Below are 18,901 nucleotides of genomic sequence, written 5' to 3'. Positions count from 1 at the left end.
GGATTTTTCTATGAAGTAGATATGCGAATTAGATATTTTACAACGAATTGCATAATTCTGGTAATCTATGGTTTTTATTTATTTTATAAGAGCAAGAATAAAGAAGAAGGAAATCAAATTCGAAAATTTAGGTCTTATATATATACATATAGAGCAGATCCGTAACATTACTTTTTTTATACAATTTTTTTTTTTTTTGGGTGTACATTGAATTGACACATGTTTTTAGGAGCTCACTTCGTCAGGTATATTAACGATCCGAATTGTCCATCTTTTAGAACGTCATTGATAGATCATCCTTGCAAAAAATTATCCAAGTCCAAAACCATATGTCTCTTCGATTAAGAGGTTGTGGTTCTTTGTATAATCATGTACGCGCAATTTTTTCACTACAAATAAATGTCTTAATAGTTTTTAATTTGTCTAATTTTTTGTAAGGATAATCTATAAATGATATTTTAAAAGATAGATGGTTCGATTATTAAAATACATTACGGTGTGGATCCCATAACAATGTGTATAAAATATTGTTTAAAAATAGTGGTGCCACATATTAATTAGAGAGAACATTAAATTCGCAATCTTTACCATCTCTAATCCTTGACATCTTTATTTTAAATAAGTAAACATGTGATTAAGATTAAAGAAGAAATGAAAATGGCGGACAACTTGGCTTATACCTGTGAGCTTCTTCATAGTAAGTTCAAATCCTTTTGCTCATAATTAGACGAATGAAAATTTTTACCGTAGAATTACTTATCTTTTTATCTCTTTTAGAAAAAGGATTAGCTGATGATTTTGTTATGAGAGTTGACACTCCAGAGTAGAGAAGACTTACAGAAACATTTAATCCTTTTTCTGGCAATCATCGTGTGATTCATCAGCATCATAAATTAAATCCAGAACATGCCATGTGGAATACGTACGCGGTAGAATAACTCATCATTTCTTAAAAAAGTATAAAAAAAATTAAAATGCAACTCATAGGAAAAGGATCATCACCGAATCATTTTCCTAGGATCCTGTGATCTCATCCATTCATCGTACATTGTACGGTCAGAAATTATTTCAAAATTTAAAATTTAAAATTAAATATTAATAGTACCTAATGAAAACTGACCGTACGATATATAATAAACGAATGAGATCACAAAATTTATAGGATCCCAATAAAAAAGGATATGGCGAGAATCTTTTTCCCAACTCATATGGTTGATGAGACCCACAAGAAATAACACATGATTGGAATCAACGGCCAGGAATTAAACGTTTGACATAAAAGTCTCATCCTCAGCTGTCAGGTTAACATATAACTCCCCAACTTTCAAACTTAAACCAAATAAATACCACCAACATTTTAATTATTCACATTTCTCTCTTTTTTCTTCTGTTCACATTTCTCTCCTTCCTCCTCCTCCGCTCTCCCGCCTGTTTAGTAAGTCGTTAGATTTTCTCCACCGTCCGATGCACTTACTTTGACTCCCGCCCCGCCAAAAACCCTAACAATTCAACGATGGGACTTTGCTGCAGCAAGAACGTCGCCGTTTCCGGGGCCGACAACGAGCCCACCGCCGCCCATCAGTCAAAACACTCGCCAGTCGCGCCGGTGCCGCCCAGCCCGAGACCCGGCGATGATCACTCCGGCAAGCACACTCCGGCCAACTCTTTCTCCGCGAGTCCGTGCCCCAGTCCGCTTCCAGCTGGAATTGCACCGTCGCCGGCCAGGACACCGGGTAGGAAGTTTCGGTGGCCTCTGCCTCCGCCGTCGCCGGCGAAGCCGATCATGGAGGCACTTCGTCGGCGGCAGGGGCGTGAGGCGAAGCCAAAGGACGGGCCGATACCGGAGGAGCATCAGGGCGGCGAGGAAGGCGAGGGAGGAGAGAGAGCACTGGACAAGAGCTTTGGGTATGGGAAGAACATTGGGGCAAAGTTTGAGCTGGGTAAAATGGTGGGTCGAGGCCATTTTGGTCATACTTGCTGGGCCAAGGGCAAAAAGGGAGAGCTCAAAGGACAGCCGGTCGCCGTCAAGATCATAGCCAAAGCGAAGGTGATGATTTATTTGTTTGTTTTAATAATTTAGTTGAATTGGCACTTACTTGTTTGGTATATAAAGCTTGTTTCTTTGTGTATTTTAAGTAAATTTGGATGAATTTAAAGGCAAATTGCATCCATTTGTGTTGAAGCAATCAGTATTTCAAGTAATCAGCTTTTTTTTTACTTTTGCTTGAAATTGATAAAATTTTATTAGTTGGGGAACAGTCTGATCACTGGATTAAGCAATGGTTATGTGAATTATGCATGCCCTGCAACAAGTCGAATCTGAAAAACTTTTCACCTGTTGATCTCTGTCTTTGAATTCATTAGTCATTACCCTTACTGCTCATCAGTACAGTCCTTGAGTTGCTGCATATAAATTTGAATTGAAGTTATATTGGTAATTAAACGAGGGATCTTTTTGCAGATGACAACCGCAATAGCTATTGAAGATGTTCGTAGAGAGGTGAAAATACTGAAAGCATTAGCTGGACATAAGAATCTGGTTAGATTTTACGATGCGTTTGAGGATGCCCATAATGTCTACATTGTCATGGAGTATGAACTTTTTTCCTGTCATTAATCTACAGTCATGTTATTCATAAAAACTTGGAATCATGGTTCAACATTGTGTGTGTGTGTGTGTGTATCAATATTTTGGCTGATAAGCCTGTTTTGAAGTTTTCTCATCTTGCTGACCTTACAGGTTGTGTGAAGGTGGAGAACTACTGGATAGGATTTTGTCGAGGTAGAATGAACTGCTTTATTTTCTTGTATTGTACTTGTAATTTGCACTATCGGATTTTACGAGTTAAGGATTTATTCTTAATCACTACATTGTGGCAGGGGTGGAAGATACACAGAAGAGGACGCTAAAACTATTGTTGTGCAAATTTTAAGTGTTGTTTCCTTCTGTCATCTCCAAGGTGTTGTACACCGTGATCTAAAACCAGAGGTACTATATTCGGAAAGTTTGAACTAACAGTTAGAATAATTGTGGATGTTCACATGTAGTTGTGTTTCAATTCTTCACGTTCATATCCCAACCAGTAACTAATGACTCTGTTAATTATGAATGCTTGGCAGAATTTTCTTTTCAAAACAAGAGATGAGGATGCTCCATTGAAGGTTATTGATTTTGGTCTCTCTGACTTTACTAGGCCCGGTAATGGTCACTTTCCAGTTTCCACACACTATACTTTGGCTTCAATCTATGATGTGCAGCTGCAAATTGTTTCTTGTCACGAAGTTGATACCTATATGATTATTATTTTTTACTGTGTTGCCAACCTGTTTCGTCAATAACTATTTGTTTCATTGGAAATATTTTCTTTAACCTTTTTCAAATGGTTTTTTTCTCCTGATATGTTGGCATATTCGTGTGAGAAATCAAACTTCCCTTCCTAGAATTCAGTCTAATTATGAGAACTTTAGTTATCTGAAGATTACATTGTTTTCACAGCACATTTAGTTCCACATGTGCAGATCAACGCCTTAATGATATTGTTGGAAGTGCATACTATGTTGCACCTGAGGTGTTACATAGATCTTACAGTCTCGAAGCAGATATGTGGAGCATTGGTGTCATAACATATATATTGCTATGTGGAAGTAGACCTTTCTGGGCACGAACTGAATCTGGAATCTTTCGTTCAGTGCTAAGAGCTGATCCTAACTTTGATGATTCACCTTGGCCTTCAGTGTCCTCGGAAGCCACAGATTTTCTCAAAAGGCTTCTGAACAAGGACCACAGAAAAAGAATGACTGCTGCCCAAGCTTTAAGTAAGTTGGTTCTAAATATGTCATACAGTCCAGAATATGATTTTGCACTAAATTTCCATGCTAGTGTCATGTACAGGTATTTCTTGTTGATATGCTGATACCTGTTTCTTGTGTTCACAGCTCACCCATGGGTACGAGATGAAAACCGTGATGTGCCTTTAGATATTTTAATCTACAAGTTGATTAAGTCGTATGTTCGGTCCTCACCTTTGAAGCGTGCAGCACTAAAGGTAACAGACACTCACAAGAAACCATGCCCTCCCAATCCCTGAAAATGTGAAATGAAAAAAAAAGAAGTGAAAAGATGAAGAAACAACTTAAAATCAAAGATAACAAGCTGGGTGCTGTGAGGCATGAATGGCATACGTTGGGGCAATCCAATCTTTCACTCTCACACACACACACAGACAAACCCACAATTTTCATGTTAGAAGGCATCAAATTTGTAATATATTTCATTATTCACAGGCCCTCTCCAAAGCTATAACAGAAGACGAGCTCTTCTACCTTAGGGCTCAATTTAGGCTCTTGGATCCAAAACAAGGATACGTGTCCCTTAATAATTTCAGAACGGTTAGTCAGAGTTCTTTTTGCTTTAACAATATTTCTTTTGTTACATTTTAGAGCCCATTTTGGACCCGTATTATCTATGTTCATGGTATGATATGGCTCTTTGATATCTCTAGTAAGTACTATAGTTAGACGTTCCAAATTTGTGTATCTTCACTGTTTTTCATGAACTTATCATGAAGAATATTGCAGGCCCTCATGAGAAATGCAACTGATGCCATGAAGGAGTCGAGGGTTCATGACTTTATAAATTTGGTGAGAGATCTTCTTTCTTTGATTTCAACGGTGGAATGATCCTAAATTTGTTTGCTAACTTTTGTTTTACATGATATAAAACTGCAAACTGTTGGATATTCTGAGATATGTAAGGCGGAATAGCGGTCTGTTTCTGCGATGGTTGTATTTAATGAAACAAATAAAGAGAACGCACTGTTTTTTCTTAATATTGGAGGACTCTAGAAGTTTTGTCTTGAGTTTGTTTTCTTTTCTGACTTTTTCATTGCTGGCTTGTCTTTTCCGTTGACACACACAGCCTGGAATCGTAGAATCGATAGAATTGATAAATGAAGCCAATTTTCCAATACATTTTTTTATATTTCTTGAACTGCGGCTTTTGCACGAGGCGTATACTCATATTGTAGTTTTTTATTCAAGATGGAACCACTCTCACACAAGAAATTGGACTTCGAAGAATTCTGCGTCGCTGCAATAAGTACATATCAGCTAGAAGCTCATGAAGGATGGGAGAACATTGCAAGTACGGCGTTTGAGTATTTCGAAAACGAAGGAAACCGGGTCATCACTGTTGAGGAGTTGGCACAGGTATGCACATCAGTCTTTCGTACAATTGCTTGTGTACATGTTACTTTCAATATATCATATCGAACAAGTATCTGCATCTTTCCATCAATTGAATATCAGCAAACTCAAGAAAAACAAAAACGTTATGCAGGAAATGAATCTGCTCCCTACATCTTATCAATTACTCAATGACTGGATCCGAACTTCAGACCGAAAACTTTCCTTCCTTGGATACACCAAATTTTTGCATGGTGTGACAGTACGTAGTTCCAATACCAGACATCGATAAATGTAACCCCGGATACATAATTTTTTCTTCAAAGTTTCTACCGAAAGTGTCTCTGATTCTTTTAGAACCTTGTCCGTCCCTTTGGCGAGTGAAGCGATATGGGTCTATCTATGTCAATAATTTGTGAGAATATATGCAAAAGAGTTGTCCAAGACCCTTGAAAACGTATCGACATTTGTAAAACATAATCCGTATATTGTACCGGTTGTGATCGCTGCGACGGTAGAGGCAATGCAGTCGAAGAAAGCTTTTGTATTTACATTTGTGTGTGTTGTTTGTGCTCATATCTTTGAAGGTAAGGTTACAGAGTTATGTAAAGACATTCAAATATAAATTTAGAAGGTTGCTTTGCACTATAATTTCAATTTTCAAGCTCCATGTTTACCAAACTTTGGAAACCGAGGATTGTTCAGCCCGACGGCCCGTTATGATAACCGTTTCAGTTTTTATTTTTATTTTTTTAATATTAAAAATTGAAAATAGTTATCAAGTAAGTTAAATTGAAAAGTGGCGTGAAAATTAAACGAGTAATTAAAGGTCCCTTAATTTTTCATCAATTCAGTGGCATTAATTTGTTTATATAATGTAAATTCATAAAATCTTCCTTGTATTTCTGTATTTGTCTACGGTCAAAGTTTCGTGTTACTTTTCGGTTTCGAACAAAAAAAATAAAGTTCGGTGTTACTGGGACGGGTTGTACAGTTGTACTTGGTCCGTTGCTGGCTGCTGGCCTCTTGATGAAAGTCAACATCCAATAGACTTCTCTTTGGCAGTGTGTTCCAATATATTTGGACGACAATATTGATATTATATATATGGCGGGTCAATGATCCAATTTTTTTAATACAATTTTTCACATACGTTTATGGAGGGTTTATTTCGTATTGTATTTTAATGATCCGAACCAATCGTCTATTTTTTGGATATTCCCTCAAAGATTATGTTTGTAAAAAAATCATTGTAATCTGAAACCGTTTAACCGTTGTATGAAGTGTTCATACTTGTAAACTCCCAAATGGACATGATAAAAATGTGATTATATTATGCAGCCAAATGTGAAGGCCTTGAATTACAACCTGCCAACATCCATGCCAGTTGCAACCGGTGGAATGCAGAAGCCAGACGACATCAAATGATTGGATCAAGATTTCAAAATATTAATTCGTGTTGCCTTCACACTTTTTATATCTAAATACTAGCTGAGCAGGTCGTCATTGTATTATAAAACTCAATTAATTCAAATTTTCAGTTGACATACTGTATTCATTGAGTATGACTCATCGTCCTCTCAATACCTATAGCACATAGTTTATGTGCACTTAACTCTTTCTAGGTTTTTTTTTATGGGAATGTACGATATTGATTTAAGATGTTCAAAAAATAAATACAAGACGACAATATATAAATGTAACCCCGGATACATAATTTTTTCTTCAAAGTTTCTACTGAAAGTGTCTCCTATTCTTTTAGAACCTTGTCCGTCCGAGTGAAGTGATATGGGTCTATCTACGTCAATAATTTGTGAGAATATATGCAAAAGAACTGTTCAAGACCCTTGAAAACGCATCGACATTTGTAAAACATAATCCGTATATTGTACCGGTTGTGATCGCTACGACGGTAGAGGCAATGCAGTCGAAGAAAGCTTTTGTATTTACATTTGTGTGGGTTGTTTGTGTTCATATCTTTGAAGGTAAGGTTACACAGTTTTGTAAAGACATTCAAATATAAATTTAGAAGGTTGCTTTGCACTATAATTTCAATTTTCAAGCTCCATGTTACCAAACTTTGGAAACTGAGGATTGTTCGGCCACGGCCATTATGATAACCGTTTCAGTTTTTATTTGTTTTTTTAATGATAAGAATTGAAAATAGTTATCAAGCGAGTTAAAAAGTGGCATGAAAATTAAATGATTAATTAAAGGTCCCTTAATTTTTCATCAATTCAGTGGCGTTAATTTGTTTATATAATTTAAATTCATAAAATCTTCCTTGTATTTCTGTATTTGTTTACTGTCAAAGTTTCGTGTTACTTTTTGTTTTCGAACAAAAAAAAGGTTTGGTGTTACTGGGATGGGTTGTACTTGGTCCATTGCTGGCTGGCTGGCCTCTTGATGAAAGTCAACATCCAATGGACTTCTCTTTGAAAGTGTGTTCCAATATGTTTGGACGACAATATTGATATTATATATATGGCGGGTCAATGATCTAATTTTTTTAATACAATTTTTCACATACGTTTTTGGAAGGCTCACTTCGTACTGTATTTTAACGATCTGAATCAATCATCTATTTTTTGGATATTCCCTCAAAGATTATGTCTATAAAAAATCATATAGTTTATGTGCACTTAACTCTTTCTAGGTTTTTTTTTATGGAAATGTATGATATTTATTTAAGATGTCGAAAAAATAAATACAAGACGACAATATATAAAATAATTAAATTGAACCTATGAAGAAAAAATGTTGGGACTTCTAAACTGGAATCAAGGAAACAATAGGCCATAAATGAGAAAAATATGTAATCACTCAATAGAATTATTGTTAATTTACCATACAATTTGTAGCAGAAGTTTAACCTGTTTTGCAGCTTAACTTAAGTTTAGATATCAGACTCGTTATTTATGAGTGTTAAACTTAATGTTTCTCGGTTATAAGTGGATCAAACTTGTTATTTACGAGTGTTAAACTTAATGTTTCTCAATTACAAGTGGAGAAAATACCACCAACACTTGTTTGACAATGTGTCACGCACGATATGACATCCAAGGTTGTGGGGTAAAGTTCCAAATAAAATTCGACACACAAAAAAAATCTGATGGCTGTGAGGAGGTAAGCCTCCACAGGCTCGCACCCACCCTTGCTTAGGACCGTGTCCTATACGTTTGTTTAGTTTCTTATCTCCAACGACCAGGAACTTTCCTTCTTACTTTTATATATTCGGTTCATCTTTATCAATAATCCAAAACACATCATCAAGAACAAAAATTATATATAACTAATTAATAATATTATGAGGTCCCAAAGAATCCAAGGCCTCGCAAACAATCAATAAACCGAAATTAAGATACCTATATTCACATAATAATCTTCCTACTCAACAATTAATCAAACCCTAAAACACCAGGCATGGTTGTTCTGGGGGTGATGATGACTGTGGAACAAAGTCTCCCTGTCCACCATGCCTTGAACAGTGCGAAACTCCTCCACGTGGCAAGGAATAGTGATCGGACCTTTGTGATCGAATCCGTACTCTTTCTCGGCCTCCTCCAGCAGCTGCATGAAGAGAGGGTGGTTGATGTAGATCACTGGAATCACAAACCTCTGCTGATCCTCCCCCTGGCCAACCATCACTGCCATACACCCTTTCGGGATGTCTTTCAGCTCCTTGCTGTTCTTGTCGTGGTGGTGATGGAGAAGGTGGGGGAAGTGGAGGTGGAGGTGGAAGTTCAGGTGGTTGTGGTGGTGCTTGCTGTCCCTGTCGGCGGCGATAAACCCCATATTTTCGAATCCAAGAATATCAAAAACTCGAAAACCCCGAAAAACCAGGAAACCCCTAGAGAGCAAGACAACACTGGGAAAACTTGAAGCTGTTGAATTAGGGCTATAAGAAGAGGAAAGAAAATGGCCACGGATCGGAAGCGGAGATGGTGAGATTGAACAAGGTTAGGGCGGAGTCGGTTAACGATCTCGGAATATTGCTCATGATATATGATCGGATTCAATAACCAACATAAATATTGATGGAAATGGAGAAGGTGAGGGGTTAGTGAAGAGGGAGGGTTTGGTGTTTATATAGTAGCTGCCGTAGGAGCTAGGGCTTGCTTACCTTATACACAAAGGAAAGGATAGAGATCAGGAAAAAGCTGGAGAAGTCCTGGAGGGTTACAACTTACAACTAATAGACTTATATAGGAAAACCTTACAAAACGCGCCTGCTAATTACTATTTATTTGACTTTTTTTTTTTAATTTTATCTTTTTTTGTTTTATTTTATGGCAATTACTAATTTGCATTCGGTATATGTGGAAGGAATATGTAAATAGCAATTGCAAATTTGTTTCTATCTTTCCAAAACTTAGACAATCTCCAAATAAAACAAATAACATATCATTTACTCCAATCCAGATGTCAAAGTTGACATGAAAAAGAAGGCTAAACTGATATGAACAAAGAGATGTCAAATATGAAGCTGTATTCAAATTTGATTTTTGCTATTTCCAAAAGCATTCCACTTGCCTTATGCTAGCATATTTTTAAGTATTATTTTATTATTTTTAAACCAATAACAACCCAACTATTATTAATTTTGTTTTAAAAAAGAATAAATGAAGCAATAAATTTTCGCGTATTGAGTGAAAGGAAAATCTTGACAATATGTCAAATTGCAAGGTTAGCCATCAAATTGAAATTTGATGTTTTGAATTTGACGTCTCATTTGATGATTTTATAAGGTATATATTAATTACTCCAATCAAAACAAATAAGGTTATATAAATTAATATGTTAACAAAAATAATCTTTATAAGGGAGAATTTGATAACGTTTTAGGAGGAATGCTTAAGAAATTAAAATGTGGAGAAATTATGAAATATTTTGGTATGCACGGGGTTAGATTGACTGTAAAATGAAGTAGGATTCTCTTATTTTTAAATTTTTCTCCCATCCGATTTCCTCCTATTTAAACATCACAACCAAGCCATGTTAACTTGTGTTGGCTTATTTATAAAGAAAGAGAAATAAAAAGTAGAAAGTCAGACATAAGATGAGAGGACTGAAAGGGAAAGAACTTGAAAAGAAAAATACTCATCGGCATAAAATTGTGTCCAGTCATTTTACGCTCAAATTTGGATTCGCATCTAGAAAATCAAACATTTCAGATTTTCATTTTTTTTCTGTGGGTCAAATCACACATTTGAGATTCCACAACAAATAAAGGAAACGAATTCTCCTCTCATAAAAAGGAAAAATAGAGGAAAGAAGGGAGATTGAAATCTTGGGATGCAGCTTAGCTATCAAATCCACGTGGACGACGAGTGGCAGACGCTTCTGGTCATCGTCAGCAGTTGTGCGCGGTCCTTACGATTGGAAGGTGCGACCGACGATGAGGTGTCACATGTGCGTCACACCATATGAAGCCGGTCCAGTAACATGCCATGGACATGTTTGGACCAGTTTTGTCGATTAGGGACGTCACCATCATAATTTAATTAAATTTTTAGGTTTAAATATTTTATCATTATCATTTCAATTATCTTTATAAAATACTGTTAATTGCCTATTGTTTTACTAGAAAACAAGATTAACCACAATTGCTTAGCTGTGTACCCCTTAACTCATACCAAAACTAAATGGCCCCAAGGCCGCAGATCTACGAGCGATTTGTGTGCGGCATCTCGCAACGGGGAAGGAGAAGAACTTCTTCGCGGAAATGTTACTGTTAATATTTTAAGCTATCGATACATGACCGAATTGAGATAGAGTCACAATGTCTTTCTCATTGTTCGTGGCAAAATCGCAAGGGTGCGTTATTGTGTGAAGAAAAAGGGTCGGACGTATGATGTGGTTTAGTTGTCGGTTCCAAAATTTCTCCTAAACTACCCGAACTGCCCTTGATTTTTTATGTGCTCCTAGTATTACCCCAGATGAGGCCATGCCCAACTCCAGTGATCCCAGTTTTGGAACGGATTCTGTGCCAGATATTACTGCAAAATCCTTGTTAAGAAAGGTCAGCATGCGCATTTTCTATTGTGTAGGGTTGCCCACAAAGATGCCTGTGCTCCTGATAATTTGGCCCCTCTAAAGTAGAAAATTTAGCATTAATCAACCAACTCCTGCGGTTGATTGATGCACAAGTTTTGTGATGGCCATTCCGAAACCCTTTGATCAAAATTTTGGTAAAAATGCAAATAAATTCTTAAAAAACACTTAAAACGCTTCTGTGAATAAGCACATAATTTGTGCTTTTACTGGTATTTCTTACATAAAGCATTTCAAGTGTTTTTGAAACTCAATAACATTTTCTTTAAAATCGTTTTCTCTCATTTTAACAATACTTCTAAACAAGCCATCACCGTTTAGTAATGGTTTAGCCATTTTATTAAGTCAAAAGACTCAACCAGAAGGGGAGGTGATTACTGATTATGTCGAGCATCAAAGGAAACAACAGTATTGAGTGTGCGTGCTTTCTTTTCCTTTTTCTTTTTCTTCTCCCACTTTCCACACAAGCGTGAAGTAAAGCGTATCCTAATCCCTTCAAAAATATGGCAAGTTTAATATTCAACAAATAATGCCCCTTGTTCAGTAATTCTATTTTACGACTTAGTTTACGTTTTTTTAGTTTGATCAATAGAGTAGATGAATTCTCAAACTTTTGACATCTTATAACATTACGAAAAATATTGCTAAACTAATAGTTGGCTTGTCAGTTTACAAATACAAAATTAATAGCGTATTATTTTAAAGAAAAACTAATAAAAAAGGTTTGAAAATTTTGAATTTTAACTATAAGGACAAAATAAAGGGTAAAGTGAATAGTATCATGCTTGATTTTTTAGTGTAAAAATGTGATTTTTCGTTTAAGTGAACAGTGCCGAGAGTTTTTCGTTAAAGTTTCTTTATTTTAATTGTCATATCGCAATTTATGATCAATTTAATTTAATAGTAACATTATTCAGTTCCTTTTCCGCATGTGTATTTTTCATAATTTAGTGCCATCCACCTTGATTGTAACAGCCAACCAATTTGGGCTTTCGACGTTTTGTTTTTCAAGTGGGTGGTCCAGAACATTATTCCTGGTTTTATGAGTCTCTTGAGTGTTCGTTCGATTTGCCCTTTTCGTAAACTAGAATTCACGTGGCAACAAAATGTTGAGTAACATATTTAAAAGTTGATATCTGAAATGGAAGAGATTTTTTAATGTATCTAGAATATGTGATGCTACGGTATATGTCATTATACAAGTCGAGATAACTTCTTTTTTTTTTTTCAATTATCCCTCTACTTGTATAACAACACATGACGTATGTGCCCGTGTTATGGACGCACTGAAAATGATTCAACAAATACAAAAATACATGCGAGACCAGCTAAGAGCATATCCAAAGAAGATGTCAAATTTCAAACATCAATTTTAAATTTGATGACTTATGTGGCAATTTGTCATCATGCAAAACTTTTTAATCCACCAGATATTTTTATGTTTTGTAATATTTATGAATTATTTATTAAAGAAGGTGGAAAGTAACTATTTCAAAGAAACAAAATAGGGAAAGGGATCTCTTCTTTCTAATCCACTAAATCAGAGAATTTGTGCCATTGAAATTTAATCCAACGGCTACAAACAGGGGGCCACTTTAAAGTTATAATAACTTTAACCGTTAGATCAAATTTCAATAGCACAGATTTCCTAATTTGGTGGATTAAGAGGAACGGATCCAAAGAGGATCCCTTTCCACAAAATAGGTTGTATTCATGGTAGGCCCTACTCTTACCCTTAATCAAATTAAAAATAATTTAGCATCAACCTCTCTTGCTTCTATTTTTTACGCTGGAAGCTCCTCCTTCAGTCCAAATCAGCATTTGGCTTACCGGTTGGATGCTCACTGACATTTTAAAATCTCTTTTAAAGATGTTCTAATGTGCTCTATAAGTTTAACACAAAACTATATCAAAAAATATGAATGGGAACTTTGCTTTGGGACAAAGAAGAATCAATATGAACGCACTAAGGTAGGTGCGCAATTTTTTGTCGAGAACTATTTCAAATTTCTTGAATGATCATATGGTTGTTTCTTTTTCTTTCTTATTCATATTCCAAATTTTACTGGTCAAAATATTAATAAATAAAATAACAATAATAAAGTCTCATGCCACTAAGTGTGATCAGTTGTATGAATTCTAGAACTTTACTGCACTCTATTTTACGCAAAGCCTTTTGTGAGCTCCAACTACTCTGTGTCTTTACTTAGAATCTCTTTCCAAGTGTTCTTAGATATTCCTCTATCTTTTTTTGCCCCGAGTTTCTGCCTCAGTAAAGAAATAAAAACTGTCCAACATAAAATTCTCGCACACATTAGCTTCCCAATCCTTATATAATTTTATAAAACTACAGTTGTTTCGTTGCACACACATTCTAATTGTATTATATGTCGACGTTTTCCTTTTTCTTTATGATCAAAATCTGCACTTCATGTTGTAAACAAAACAAAATTGTACCGGAAAATAACATAAAACAGAAAGTGTAATTTAGATTAAAATTATGAACATTGATACATGAAAGTATGAGTTGGGCAATTGCTGGTCGTCTCTGCTCAAGATTTGGGTTTGGTAGTAAATGACGGACATGGAGAAGTCCAATCCGATCGCATAACCAGGCCGCCAATCTAATGAGGTGCATTTCTCAATGGGCCTGAACTGGAATTCATGATAATGGAAAGCAATTGAGTAAAATATTATGAAAATTACACTACAAAAAATATGTTGTTACAAGTGAAAAATCTCGGGTTCATTAGAAGGAATGATTTCAGCTATAGGGTGGTGGTTGGGACGAATTTTAGGCCTGTATTCCACACAACGCGTTTTAGGTTCAATTTTTAGCGCTGGTGAATCACACAATACTGACCAAAAAGATTGAAATGCCTTTATGAGTCTTTTAGACATTTAAAAAGGTAAACTGGCAAAACTAATAGTTGATTTCCTTTTAAAACAAACATATATATATATATATATATATGAGTGGTACTAGAGAAATTAACTATTATCGTGCGCATAAGTATTCTCAATTGTTTGCAACTTTGTACATAAGATATATGCATGAATCTCTGAAAGTCTATTACATCTAGATTGAAGTATCAACATGATTTAATCTTCATAATCGAAATATCGTAACTGTATAAGTAGATAGTTATGACTAGAGACATGTGAGTTGAGTTTCGTTATATATTACTTTATCTCACACAAATCATTTACCATAACTATTCAATATCCTTTTGAAAAACTAAATAAAGAACCTAATGAACTATTTAAATCATTCCATCCAATCCCCATAAAATAAACATGCAGCAGCTTGAATATTTCATATATATATATATATATAATATTTATATATAAATGTGTATAGTAGGACATTGGTATGGGAACAATAAACGCTTGAAGACTTGAAAAGTAATGTGTGACAACACATGATTTTCTCATTTCATCATCACAATCTGTAGTAATTTAGCCAAAATTAAAGAAAAAGATAATTCTATACCAAATCTAGAGGGAGAAGAAAGGAAAACACATCAAACATTCATGCATACGAGCTTCACATTTTCCTCTTCTGAATTCCTCCATAATGTTTGTACTTAATTACCCAAAAAAGAAACAAAGATTTCTTGAATGGTGAAGTGACCGAAAGGCCCTCATATTTCTAACATCTAGTCTTCCTCCTCATCGTCATCATCGAATGCATTGTGTTGTAATTTACGTCCAATAAATGATTTACTTAATCAGCCGACACAGTTATCTCCACCCCCTCCGTCGTCTTCGGCTTCCCATTCCAGCGGCAGCAATCCCCTCCGGCAGCCAACGAGTCCACGATGGGCTTAATGACCAAAATGCCCTGCCCCACGGCTGCACAAATTAGCGTCGACAAAAACGCAGCAAATGAGACGGCTGTGAACGCTGGGTGGTCCGGCTTCCACAACACGGTCATCCCCATGAGAATAATCTGCAGCGGAAGCGGCACCAATACGGTTGCAGCAAGGGTGTAAATCCTTAACCTCAGCCCCTTGTTGATCACCAAGGACAAAACCTTCCAGCATGAAAACAAAAACCACATCGAGAACGCGCCGCCAAATGCGGCGAACATGATGGTGTTCAACAAAGGGTATGTGCATGAAACCATTCTGCTGCCGTACTCGACCTTATGGACGACATAGTTCCGTACGAAAATCTCCGGCAGCGGGAGGTGGAGCTTGTGGAAGGGGTGGAAGAACAGGAAGAGGACCTGCACCAGAAGCATGGGAAGACACGTGGCGAGGACGAAGGCGATGGCCCAGGAGACATTGGGGGTCTTCTTTTCAGTGGAGACGTCGACGAGGAAGAGCAGGGTGACGAGGAACGCGGGCTCGAAGAACCCTAACGAGAGGGCCACGTGAATTTTGCAAAACTGGGGCTCCTCGAAGGAGCCGAGGATGGAGAGGAAAGGGTATAGGTAGGTGCGGCGGAGGGTGGGGATGCGGAGGAGCTCGTTGAGGGACCAGAAGATGATGAATATGACAAGGAGGAATCGGACGGTCCAGAGGGAGTTGAAGTGCTGGAGGTGGAGGGCAGTGCGGGACTTGAAGCAGAGGTGGAAGATGAAGGAGAGGGAGAGGAGGGAGAGGACGATGAGGGCGGAGATGAATAGTAAGGTGGCAACGTCGAAGGCGGAGTCGAGGAATGGCGTCGAAGGAATGAAGAACATCGAGCGAAATATCAATTGGATTGATTAACTAATTAATTAATTTGTAACAAATCAATTAATTAGTTAATCAATAATATTGTATCTCTCTCTCGATCTATCTGATGATCTCGATGAAGGATGGATATAAGGATTTGCTATATAGCTATGACAAACCCTCCTTTTGTTTGTCCTCCTTTGTATATATCGATGGGTAATCGATAAATGTATTTATATCGATATCGATATGTTGCTACCTAACCACGCGGCTACGGTAAAACAAGAGGAGATGTGATCAATGTTGTTGTACAAAAGTAAGGGCGGCAATAAGGCTGGTGGCCGTGGCGGTGAGTGAGGCGGCGGAACCTGGTGGGACCGGGGATTATGCATGGAATGGATATGGTGAATAAATATTGGATAGAGTACTGAGGAACAATATTGGAGGAGGTAAAGGTGGAATATGGAAAAAATGAGGAGGAAGAGGGCATTGGGAGGGGGTTTACGTCGGAAGAAGATTTGGGGAGAGAACGATCGAGACTTATTTCTCTCCCCGATTCCCGACCACCGGGAAACAGGCTGTTAGACAGCCGCAACGAAGGAAGAGCAATCAATGATTTGGGGTTTAGAAACCTAAGATAGCTAGAGAGAGGGAGGGAGAGTCAAGGGAGGAGGAGAAATGTGGTGTAATGAGATGTCTCCTTCCATTTCGGCTTTTTACGGTTAGATTTTTTTTTTTTTTGGAATTTTATTATAGACATTATTTTTATTATTTATTTTTAAAATGTTTTGAGATAAATTCTATCTACGAATTAATAGAATGTTATTGTTGGCTTCTTGGTGAGGAAAAAAGAAGTTAAAATTGTTAGTTAAGAAGATACAGATCAAAACCTTATATTCTAGAATTTTTGTTAATTTTTGCGGCCTGTAATTGGATTTAACACGGTTGAGCATGATCTGCATGACAACTTAGATGGATTGTTTTTAGCACATACCATTCCACATTTGGGTAATTTCAAGCCTAATCATATTTATATGCATAAAAAGATAAATGATAATTGTAAGACTAGAATTTTAGACGTAAGATAATTGCAACCATACATTCTGTTAAATGGTCACATCTTTAATATATATTGTATATTTTTGTATCTTGTGAATTTTGGTACAATATTTACTGTACGTAATACTATCACAATATAACAGTTAGATTTGTTGTAGTGACATCTAAATAGTATATATGAATATGACTTTCAGAAGGTGATATTACTAAGTATTTATAAATATTGTAGTCAATTCTGTAAATTGCAATGGAGAGTAAAGCAACTATTGCACTGCAGCATCCATAAAGAATCACTTTTGAAACTTATATATCTTTTGCAGAAATAGAACCAGAAAATTTGCTTTTGGTGATACTAAAATGAGTGCAATTTATTAATTGAATTTATTTTCATCGTTTACATTTGGCGGAATAATGGAAATAAAAAGTGCATTATGGCATGATGCTTCATCGACTCACTTGGCTGCAGTCTGTAGGTGGCAATATATATAAAACCTGCAGTTCCAGTTGGGGTATGATTTTCTTCTCTCTAAATTTATCTCTCTTCTTTTGGCTGCAGTCTGTAGGTGGCAATATATATAAAACCTGCAGTTCTAGTTGGAGTATGATTTTCTTCTCTTTAAATTTATTTCCCTTCTAGTTCTTTCCTACTTGAACGATTATGATTAAGCAATATCGACTTTTTTTGTTGACATATTTATAGAGAAAGAAAGATAACAAAGAAAGCGAGAGAGGAGGGTAAGGAAAGGAAGGAGATGAGAATGCTACTCCATTCCAATTACGGCTTTTTGTTCAACCTTGTCAAAATATCAAGTCCTTTTCTTTGTAATTACTTTGTTTCGAACCTTGCACACCTGCAACTGCAACCCACTATTCACCATATGATACTGTTTGGGCCCAAAATATCTTGGGCAAGCCGAGCAGTCAGATGTGCTCGGCCCAAGGTAATAACAGATGCTATGGGCCGGATAATAAAACCCGGGCCAGCTGGCAGGGTCAGCCGAATCCTATCTCAAGAGGTCCAGATAAATAGGAAGGATTGAGGAAATCCTGGTGCGACCAGGATTCTCGACCAGCAAGAAATAAAGCCTCAAAGGGAGGAAGATTCAGAATCCCAGTGGGAGTAGGTTTGTTCGAACCAGAATCGAAATGGGACAAGGACTCCCAATCCAAATCAGAGGAGGTTTCAAGGAATGGGGTACTATAAATACACGAGATCATGCAACATTCGAGGGACCTTCAGATCAGCATACAATTGCCCTGCGCAAAACCTCTCAACATCTTGAGATTTTTCCTTTTCTTTTTCTGCCAACACACCTTCAGTTTGGATAAACAGCACTGTGGAAGCGCCCGGCGAGCACCTTCAGTTTGGATAAACAGCACTGCTGCCGCAGAATCAGCCGACCGAGAAGCATCTTCAGTTTGGATAAACAGCACTGCGTCGAGGTCGACCGATTATCTATCCAAGTCTCGGTCGAGAAAGGTTTTCGAACCTTTGTTGGCAGAGGTCACCTTGCTAAGCTTTCTCGGCATAGTTAGGTGTTGCGAATCACATTGCTCGGCGTACTGATCGCCGAGTGGTTTTATGATTGGATACTCACAGGTGAGTTTCAGGGTTCGGCATTCCGACGGCCGAACTACGTTTACCATCAAGACATATATCACGTTCGAGTACCTGTGCCCATACACCTTGGTCTCGATTCGACGTGCTTATACTCTCACGAATATAATCACAGTGACCGAATCGGGCTCGGACGATTTGTGAACTCCGCAGAATTAGCAGCCTTGTCTTCAGGCTGTAGAACCCAGAGACCGAGAGTGTTCCTTCCTCGGTCGCAATCGCAAGTTAAAGAAGTCAGCAACGCGCTCAAAGCTACATCAACAAATTTTACTCCTCGGCCAAGCTCGGCCGACGAGTTGGCACGCCCCGCATTCGACCGAAG

The 18,901-nt window shown here is 37.1% G+C and overlaps 2 protein-coding genes and 1 pseudogene across 2 annotated transcripts; 1 reads left to right on the top strand and 2 right to left on the bottom strand.

Moving 5' to 3' along the window:
• Positions 1 to 1,309: 1,309 nt before the first annotated feature.
• Positions 1,310 to 5,841, top strand: LOC137733956 (CDPK-related kinase 4). Its single transcript, XM_068473177.2, has 11 exons — positions 1,310 to 2,047; positions 2,462 to 2,592; positions 2,741 to 2,782; positions 2,881 to 2,989; positions 3,121 to 3,199; positions 3,520 to 3,816; positions 3,937 to 4,046; positions 4,285 to 4,389; positions 4,579 to 4,641; positions 5,041 to 5,208; positions 5,339 to 5,841. The coding sequence occupies exons 1-11, from the start codon at positions 1,514 to 1,516 to the stop codon at positions 5,474 to 5,476; spliced, it is 1,776 nt and encodes a 591-aa protein (XP_068329278.2). The 5' UTR covers positions 1,310 to 1,513; the 3' UTR covers positions 5,477 to 5,841.
• A 2,612-nt stretch (positions 5,842 to 8,453) lies between these two features.
• LOC148696050 (auxin-responsive protein SAUR32 pseudogene) lies at positions 8,454 to 9,368 on the bottom strand (annotated as a pseudogene).
• A 5,268-nt stretch (positions 9,369 to 14,636) lies between these two features.
• Positions 14,637 to 16,545, bottom strand: LOC137734576 (uncharacterized). Its single transcript, XM_068473813.2, has one exon. The coding sequence runs from the start codon at positions 15,926 to 15,928 to the stop codon at positions 14,966 to 14,968; it is 963 nt and encodes a 320-aa protein (XP_068329914.2). The 5' UTR covers positions 15,929 to 16,545; the 3' UTR covers positions 14,637 to 14,965.
• Between the last annotated feature and the right edge of the window lie 2,356 nt (positions 16,546 to 18,901).

Source organism: Pyrus communis, chromosome 7, assembly GCF_041283825.1.
Source record: "Pyrus communis isolate YQ-2024b chromosome 7, ASM4128382v1, whole genome shotgun sequence".
Classification (NCBI taxonomy): domain Eukaryota; kingdom Viridiplantae; phylum Streptophyta; class Magnoliopsida; order Rosales; family Rosaceae; genus Pyrus; species Pyrus communis.
The sequence above is the reverse complement of the archived record's forward strand: the minus strand, read 5'-3'. Positions and strand labels throughout refer to the sequence as shown.

Excerpts from the sequence above, each read along its gene's own strand:
- LOC137733956 (XM_068473177.2), top strand. The coding sequence starts at position 1,514 with ATGGGACTTTGCTGCAGCAAGAACGTCGCCGTTTCCGGGGCCGACAAC. Across the intron at positions 2,783-2,880 it reads CTGGATAGGATTTTGTCGAG|GGGTGGAAGATACACAGAAG; the intron begins GTAGAATGAACT and ends ACATTGTGGCAG. Across the intron at positions 4,642-5,040 it reads TTCATGACTTTATAAATTTG|ATGGAACCACTCTCACACAA; the intron begins GTGAGAGATCTT and ends TTTTTATTCAAG.
- LOC137734576 (XM_068473813.2), bottom strand. The coding sequence starts at position 15,928 with ATGTTCTTCATTCCTTCGACGCCATTCCTCGACTCCGCCTTCGACGTT.